This window comes from Apis dorsata, unplaced genomic scaffold (assembly GCF_000469605.1).
Source record: "Apis dorsata unplaced genomic scaffold, Apis dorsata 1.3 scaffold_820, whole genome shotgun sequence".
NCBI lineage: Eukaryota > Metazoa > Arthropoda > Insecta > Hymenoptera > Apidae > Apis > Apis dorsata.
Genome location: NW_006263955.1, coordinates 1 through 8,790, shown reverse-complemented (window position 1 = coordinate 8,790; position 8,790 = coordinate 1). Strand labels below are relative to the sequence as shown.

Genomic DNA, 8,790 nt, shown 5'->3' with positions numbered 1-8,790 from the left:
TTTTTTTTTTTTTTTTTCCTTTTTTTTTTTTTCCTTTTTTTTTTTTTTGTTTTAGAATTTTTCACGCAGTGAAGTATCTATAGAACAAATTAAATCGCGAATTTCATCTTGTTTGAATGTTTCTCCGGGGACGGAATTAGTTGTGAAAAATACAAAAGCGTTGCGGACATTAGAATTTTCGATTGCGATTTTTAATTCGGTTCAGAGTTACGGCGTGATGTTCCTCTAAGTTCTTCACGAGAGATTATACATAAGAATCGAAACTATTTTCCTTCCGAACCGAAACGCAACCATTCGAATATATTTTTATACGATTGGAATATCGAATGACGCGAAGAAAGTTTCACCATTTACCAAGTGTTCTGTCAGCGATGGAAAAAGAATTTTTTAATCTCGATGCAGGCGGGTGACTATTGGGATAATCTCTGCGATCTAACCAAGAAAAGAGGATTCCTATCTTGTATATCGGTTCTCTATACTTTTCACACTCTGCAAATTACTCGAAATGTATTCATCCATTTTGAATGATATCCGACTTTTTTAAAATATTCGATCAACCATCTTATTATAATCCATCGAGACAACAATAATTTTTTTTCCAAAAAATTAATCTTTAATAATATATATTCAACGTATCGTAAAATTTATTTCACAAATTCTCATCGAAGATAAAAATAATGAACAATTGTGTTGTAAGATAACGCAAAAAGTCTTCTTCTGCCATTTTGGATATCATCGAAAATGTATTTCTCTATTACGCGAATTGTATTTTACGTTAAAAACGATATAAATACCGATCCTCCTCTATTTTTGGATAATTTTATCAAACTCAACAAGCGATCGATAGTACTAAGACACAAGTCACACACTGAACGAAGAGCTTTCTTATTTACTGGCAAAAATGTAACGTGATTGGGTGCGAAGTTACACAGCTTCCGTTTCGAAAAATTGATTCTAATTTTAATTTCGAACAAGACGTGCTCGACATTTCGATTTCTAAAAAAAAAAAGAAAGTCTGGCATGGTTCATTTTTTCAAAACGTACGTAATATGAGCTAGGATATAGCAAGGTAAAATTTGTTAGTACATTAAATAATTAAATATTTTGGATAGAAATATAAGGCTAACTTTGATAAAAAAAAAAAAAAAAGAATCTTTAATGCAAAAATCAATGTACTCTATATACAGAATATATGCATTGAAATTAAAATTTATATTTACATCACAACTTCTCTTCCTTTTCGTTTCTAGTAATAAAAATAGTGAAGTTAATATTTATTTTTATTATTGCTTAAACAATGAAAAACTTTAAAAACACGAACAATTTTAAATTAATTAAATTTTAAATTATACATATCCCTTAAAATGTCCTCCTGTATTTTTACAATCTCGCTATATCGTGGCCCATATTACAAAATTACCTCTCTAACTCGAGCCAATTATACATCTTAAATAGCGTCTTAAATGTTTCCTGAAAAAAAGTTCAGATGGCGCTGCAATGCCTCGATTCTCCAAAAGAAAAAAAAAAAGAAAAGAAAAAGAAAAAGATCTTATTCTTCAATAACCAACCTCCAACGAACGAACATAATCATCTACGCGAGTTTCTACATGACGGAACACCGTGTGACGTTGTACCTAGTATCTTGGTCCACATTGTTCACGCTGAATACGCGCAGCAGCCTCTCCGTGTCCTTGCACGCGTGCTTATTGGCCTGCTGCTGCTTCATCAGCATCATTGGCGTCTTCTTCTTCGTCCTCTTCTTGGTCTGCGGCAAGGTGAGCTCGAGCATCTGCTCGAGCCTCAGCCGAATCGGCCAACCGCTCTCCTTGTACTCGTCCTCTTCATATGTAGACTCGTTGCCAGACTTCTGCAACGTCTGGAAGGCGTAATTCATTGGCAACAACTTTCTCGGCTGAGCGAAAGAATCGTGGACACGAACGGGACGAGCCAGGGACGATCTCTTTTTGGCCGGGGTTAGAGGTAACGGTTGGTTTTTCACGGTTGGTCTCACTGCCACTAGATTGTTACCACCACTCTTGGAATTCTTCGAAACCCTTCCCTCGTCCAGACGAGCCAAAATTTTCGCATTCTCCTTCAACGATGACGAGTTTATGGCGTTATTTGCCGCTCTATAGTTCTCCTTCAGAATCAGATTGTTCCCCTTCGCGGTCTTGACCAGCTTCAAGTTATTATTATTGTTCGCGTTCACGCCGGGATTATTGTTGTTGTTGACGACAACAGTGGTCACGTGGCGGCACTGCTCGGCACATTGCAGGCAATCGTAATACTTTTCAACCGCGTTACGTCGCGCCGAAGCCGAGAATCTCTCACGAAGACTTGCGCGATTCTGTCGCTCGCTTGGCTGCCGGGGTTGCTGTCACACCTCCTGAAGATATTTCAACGGGCACAGAGTTTCCTTGTACAACACCTCCCCCTCCTTGCCCGTGTGGTCCGCTGATCTCACGTCTGCCGCGCAGCGAACCATCGCCACGCCATCTACCTCCTCGCCAACCTGAATCACGATCTAGTGGGCAGAATTGGGTAGATGGCGTTAGTGGACAGTACGAACGGACGGTGAATTAAGATGGAGGAATCCACGTGGTTTTGGAAGAATACCTGATCGCGAAGTAGGGTAATTTGATCGGTCAATTGCAGGTTACGGGTAACCTGAAGCGTTTTCTGCCCGGACTCCACCCGCATGACGTACGCGCTGGGAAAGTAACCCACTCGGCCGCCCAAACACTTTCCCTTCCACCAATCCTTCTCCGATTTGTCGATTACCGTCACTTTGTAACCAGCTCTGTGACATATAGATTTCAAGTGTTATTGAAAGTGTTATTTCTAAAAGGTTCTAATAATGCCTTCAATTTAATCATTTTATTTAAAAAATGTAATTAAAAAATGAAGAAGGAAGAAGAAACTTTTGAAAAAATATTTCAAAAAGAAGAAAAAAAGAAAGAATCGATCCTTTTCTAATTCTAGATATTCTAGATACTCGTTGAATGATTACTTCAAGTCTAATTCATCTCGATGCCGCGCCTCGAAGTTATAAAGCACCACATAGAGATTGTTGGGAGGCAACACGCGTTTCCCGGGTGGATTCATATGATTTTGATTATTGGTGTGTGGTGAGGGGCAGGGTGAGGTGCTTGCAGACGAATAAGATTTCTCATTTTCATCGGGTAGCTCCATACTGGACATCCTGATGGCTCCTCTGATGTGTTTATGAACGTTGTGGCCCTGGCCTGGACTGCATGGCGCTGCAATCGAATCATCCAAATTACGAATAAGTATGTGAATTAAAGTTGAAATTATTTATAGGCCAATTTTTCAAATTCGAATCTACTCACATAATCTATTGATGCTTCCACTGTCTGAATGCCTGGGTGGCGTTGATTCTCTCTGGCCACCGACGTAATAATCTCGTGGACGATGTCGAACGTGTGCAGTACCCTCCGGGGAATCCAAGCTGAGACTCTTCATTCTTAGATTCAGCCTCTCGCGTCTACGTTGTGGACTATGCGGCGCTTCATGTTCCATAATGAGCGATTATAGTAAGTTAGCCTTTGAAATTAGCTCGTTGCTCGACATTGACACCATTTATTTAAGCAATGTTATTTTTTTACTTTTTTATTTTTTTATTTTTTTTCTTTACAAGCGAATAGTTAGAAACAGAGAAAGAGAGAGAGAGAGAAATTAGACAAAGTTTGGTTGCAGGACGATACAAATGTGTTGTTAGAAGGATAATTACCTACCCTTTTGTTTTCAAATTATGTCGTGTCTTTTTTTTTTTTTTTTTGCAATTCATCTTCTTTTTTTTTTCAGACAGAAGAAATTGGAAAGTTTGTACAATTTATAGATAGATATTTCTTGATTAATTACGAAATAATTTGTGAAAAATATCAGTTTGTAAGAATAAATGAAACTAAATCAAAGCAAGATGGCAAAGCGAATGAAAATTATAAAAAAAGTTTTGCAATTTTTCGTTGGACTCCGATATAATATATGATATTCAATCTATATGCGTGCAAGAAAATTGCAATATACACAAATACACACACACATATGCAAATACAGATTCGTATTCTTTCATTAATTTTTATATAAAAAAATATTAGGTTTGTTGCAAGAATATATCCGTTTGGCGTCAATGTCGAGACCGGAAGTGTACACATACAAGAAATAAGAACACCATATATAGATATACGATTACACCATGAATGCAGACACAAATATTTTTCTCAATCAAGCGACAACTTCGATCGATATATACACATTTTTTTTTCACAGATAAAAAAAAAAAAAAGATAATTTATTATAGAAATTATAAAGAAAAAAAAAAGAAAGAAAGAAACAAAAAATAATAATAAAAAGAAAACAAAGGAGAAAAAAAAAAGGGACACGACTCGCGTACCAAGAAATGAAAGCAGGGAAGAAAATATTTATTTATATTTACATGATTTCTCCCTTTTTTTTTTTTTTTTTTTTTGACAAAATTTCGAATTTATTTTCGATGCATTGGTTTCACGCTTCAACAACGCTTCGTACTTCATTTTCCTTCTTCCCTTATTTTTTTGTGAAGATTTTTTTCATATTCTTATTTCTTAAAATTTTATTTTTACATTGAAAAGTAAATAGCTTGCATTATTATGAAGAAAAAAGAAAGCCGGGAAATTAGAATAAGATTTGTATAATCATTTTACATTTTTTTCGTTTTTTTTTTTTTTTTGAGATTCGCACTCTCGAAACATTCCCAAATTTTTAAAAGAAACTATATTGAAATAATAGTTATTTATGAGTTGTACGTTTATTTATTCGTTTATAGCTTTGATATAGTAATAATTATCCTAATAATGGATCCTTACCTTTTTTCGTATAATTTTTTTTTTTTAAACAACCTATACGATAAAAATTTCGCAAATAATTTGCGTAGATATAAAATCTATCTTTTTTATAATTTAATTGTGTTAAAATTCAAGAATAAATTTTATAAAATAAAATGAAGAAGTTTTCACAAATTTTCATGATAAAAGGGGATAACAAAATTATTGTTTATCGTTGCATATAATTATATTGATATCTTCCATTCGGCAATTTCAAAGATTCCTTCTTTTCAACAACTTCTCAATGATATTAAGAAAAGAAAGATCGTTACACCAAAGTTTTTTTTTTATTTTCCAATGTGTATTTTTCACAAAGAAAAGTAACAGGATGGGATTGTGCAAATAAATAATATTTTTTTAATTTTTAAACATCGATTCTTTTCTTAATTGAAATGATATTAAACGCAAACATGTTCAAAAGAGAATCGAAGAAAAATTCATGGCAATTCCAAGTGTTCATGGCAATTGCATCGTCAGTTCCTTGATTCACGTATTTAAACAACAACAACAACAACAATAATAATAATCTGAATATATACATATTCGAGAACAGGAGAAGAAGAAACAAAAGTCAATTAATCTTCGTTTTTTTTCCTTTTTTTCTTTTTTTTTTTTCGAAATCAACTACCAATTCCATCTTCGATTCCACGCATTTTCACATTGGCACATCATCTCCACAACCTTCCTTATTACTTCCTTATTATCACACCACTCGAACTTCCACTCTCAACATCACAATTCATGATAATACACTTGATTAAAAATTTCTCCACTGAATTTTACACCTTTGTTATTCCACCCCTTAATCCCAATTAACAATTTCACTTGATCCATCTTAATCAATTCCCAAACTCCTCGATACGTTTCCTGTCGTTTCACCGTCGAAAACTTGTCTTCTTCCGTTCCGATAATAAATAACACTAGTCGAGTGGCGTGAAACTTTTTATTCCCCAAGTATCCCATCTTTCCCTCCCTCGAGTAGCGAAGAAACGTTGTATCTTCATTCCACGGGTCATCGTTTCTTGTTAGTCGAGCGATAGAAACGTTCCATCGGCCTTGGAGACGAGGTCGAGGGCGACTCCTGGCGGCTCAGTACCAACGGTTGGCCGAACGGCCTGGTCGCAGACATCGATCCACCGCTGCCCCGTCCTGGTCAATGGAATTGCAACGATTTTTCCCACATTATTTCCTTTCGCTATTCCTTTCGCGCTTTCCCACTCGCGAATTTGCGGATTTCTCTCTCTCAATGCAAAACGCTGTTCAAACCTGTTTTATTGTATTATTGAAGCTAAGTTCTGCTTGTTAGTAGGCGCACAATTTCTCTGGGATCTCGATATCAAGCGTCGGTGGCGCTATCTGGCGGCGTTCCCTCCGTACTATCGCGTATTACTCGTCTCTTTCTCTCTTCGATAATTTTTCTTTTCTTTTCTTTTCTTTTTTTTTTTTTTCTATTCCGCGATGAACTTGGTTAGTTATCCATTTTTGGCTCGATTAGCTGTTCTCCCGCTGTTATATTTGCGATTTTGGAGACTCGGGAAATTGGCGATAAATAAAGTTGGTCAATAGTTTGGGATCATTGATTATTTTATTATTAGTTACTTTTCTTTTCTTTTTTCTTTTTTCATCTAAATGACCGAATAATTTTGGTTAAAAAGACATTTTTCTAATATTATATTCTCAAGAATATATCATTTTTTTTCTCTTTTAACTCTTTCGAACGATTTATTTTTGACTGTACAATAATCCTTCTCTCTAATGTTTTTTTTTTTTCTTGAGATGTGAACACCGTGTGAACACCGTTACGTAAAATAATAAAATAACAAAAAAATATCGGCGAAAAGAATTTCCAACGAATTTTCGCTCCTCGTAAATGTTATTATCACACGATTATATAATAGATTCGTCGATTAATTATTGATAGCGAAAGAAATCTGTTTTGGAACTATTCTTACGTGTTATATAACAATTCCAAATATTTTAATCTCGATCAAAAAATTTCCGGATGTAAAAAGCGGTTCAATGATTGTGAAAGTATAAATGAAAAATAATTTTTCCAGGTGGTTAGATCCATCAGTATTCGCGGGGAATTATTTATTATCCACGGATAATAACAAGCATCGAGGTGACAGAAAAAAAAAAATATACATATATACATATATATATGGCGCGCTGGTAAAGAGGAAGAATGAAGATGAAGTAGGAGGAGAGAAATAGAAAGAGAGACAGAGAAAAGATCGGAAAGACAACAAAGAAAGAAAAAAGAGGCAACGTTACGAGTCATGTCCCTGAAGAAGACTGAAGTATATTTATGTTGATCAAAAGAATAAAAAATAAAAACAGGGTCACCTTGAAACAGAGAATTGCTCAAGAATTATTGCAAGAATTTTTGATGACCGATGTAAAATCTCTCTTCAGAGTTGCATTCTGTGTCTTTTTTTTTTTTTTTTATATATATAACGTAATCCTCTTGGGATGGAGATATATTATTCATCGTTGACAAGGTTTGATTTTCTTTTTCTTCCTCTACTCGTTTAAAAAAAAAAATATTATTCAATCAAAACTTTTCAAAACTCTTGGTTTATATATCTTTCTTTTTTGAAAATTTTATTCTTTTATTTTTTTTTTTTCTTGGCACAGAATTTCAACAACGAATCGAACAACAACTGAAATTGGACCAATTTACTTCACATTGTACCTTTAGAAGAACTTAAATAACACCTTCCACATTCTCTCCCATAGAAACAAACTATTTTTAAACGTTGGCCAATAAAAAAAACTTTCACGATTTCATAATTTATCGACGAACAATTCGAGTTCCATTTTTCAAATAACCCTCAAATAATCTCTTTTGCACGATAGAATGCGTCTGAAGAGCACTTTTTTTATCCAACACTTCGCCACTATTTTTATTTCAGGAATTGTGTTTTGAAATTGTATTCTTTTCTTTTCTTTTTTTTTTTTTTTTTTTTTTTTTTTGTTTTCAAATAGAGATTCTGCTTCAAGGTAGAGAGGAATTGGTGCTGTGCCTTACCAGAGGTGGACGAGGAACAAGGGTGGGAGGAGGCCCTCGCTGACGAAGGTGCTGGAGGATGATCTGCTGTGGGAGGCGTAGGTGGTGAGTTTGTCGAGTTTCCACGGATCTCGCCTGCCTGCTTCAGCACCTGGTATATGGCGTCCACGTCTGCCCACACGAGATAGAGAGATAGCAAAGGGATAGCACGAGTTGCATCGCACGAGAGATGCTTTCTTTCCTTTCTTTTCTTTTGTTTCTGTTTCGTTCGTTCTCGTTCGTTTCGTCATTTCTCGTTTCTTTTATTGTCCTCAATAATTGTGTGTGATTTAAATCACTAGGTTTTTTTTTTGTTCTTTTTCTAAAGGCAACAAGTGTCTTTAAATACCCTTCCCCTTCTGGAATACTATTCACATGAATTGTACATTTATATTTTTATATATCTTTGAAGAAAAGGCAAGAAAAGCTTTACAAATTTAAAAACACTTGTTCACCTATATATATATATATATATACTTCAATTGAGTTTGATTAATTGTACATTTATATTTTTATATATCTTTGAAGAAAAGGCAAGAAAAGCTTCTCAAATTTTAAGACACTTGTTCACCTATATACATATATATGCTTCAATTGAGTTTGATTAATTGTACATTTATATTTTTATATATCTTTGAAGAAAAGGCAAGAAAAGCTTCTCAAATTTAAAGACTCTTGTTCCCCTATATATATATATATATATACTTCAATTGAGTTTGATTAATTGTACATTTATATTTTTATCTCTCTTTAGAAAAGGCAAGAAAAGCTTCTCAAATTTAAAGACACTTGTTCACCTATATATATATATATACTTCAATTGAGTTTGATTAATTGTACATTTATATTTTTATATAT

General features: G+C 34.3%; 1 protein-coding gene across 2 annotated transcripts; it reads right to left on the bottom strand.

Moving 5' to 3' along the window:
- Positions 1–1,762: 1,762 nt before the first annotated feature.
- LOC102672773 (SH3 and cysteine-rich domain-containing protein 3-like) lies at positions 1,763–8,173 on the bottom strand. Of its 2 annotated transcripts, XM_006623154.2 has the most exons (5): positions 7,915–8,173; positions 3,351–3,527; positions 3,011–3,260; positions 2,617–2,800; positions 1,763–2,524 (listed from the first exon to the last, which is right to left on the bottom strand). In XM_006623154.2, the coding sequence occupies exons 2-5, from the start codon at positions 3,481–3,483 to the stop codon at positions 2,378–2,380; spliced, it is 714 nt and encodes a 237-aa protein (XP_006623217.1). In that variant the 5' UTR covers positions 3,484–3,527; positions 7,915–8,173; the 3' UTR covers positions 1,763–2,377. The 2 variants fall into 2 exon arrangements, with proteins under 2 accessions (XP_006623217.1, XP_006623216.1); XM_006623153.2 differs by lacking the exon at positions 7,915–8,173 and having other exon boundaries at positions 3,351–3,837.
- Between the last annotated feature and the right edge of the window lie 617 nt (positions 8,174–8,790).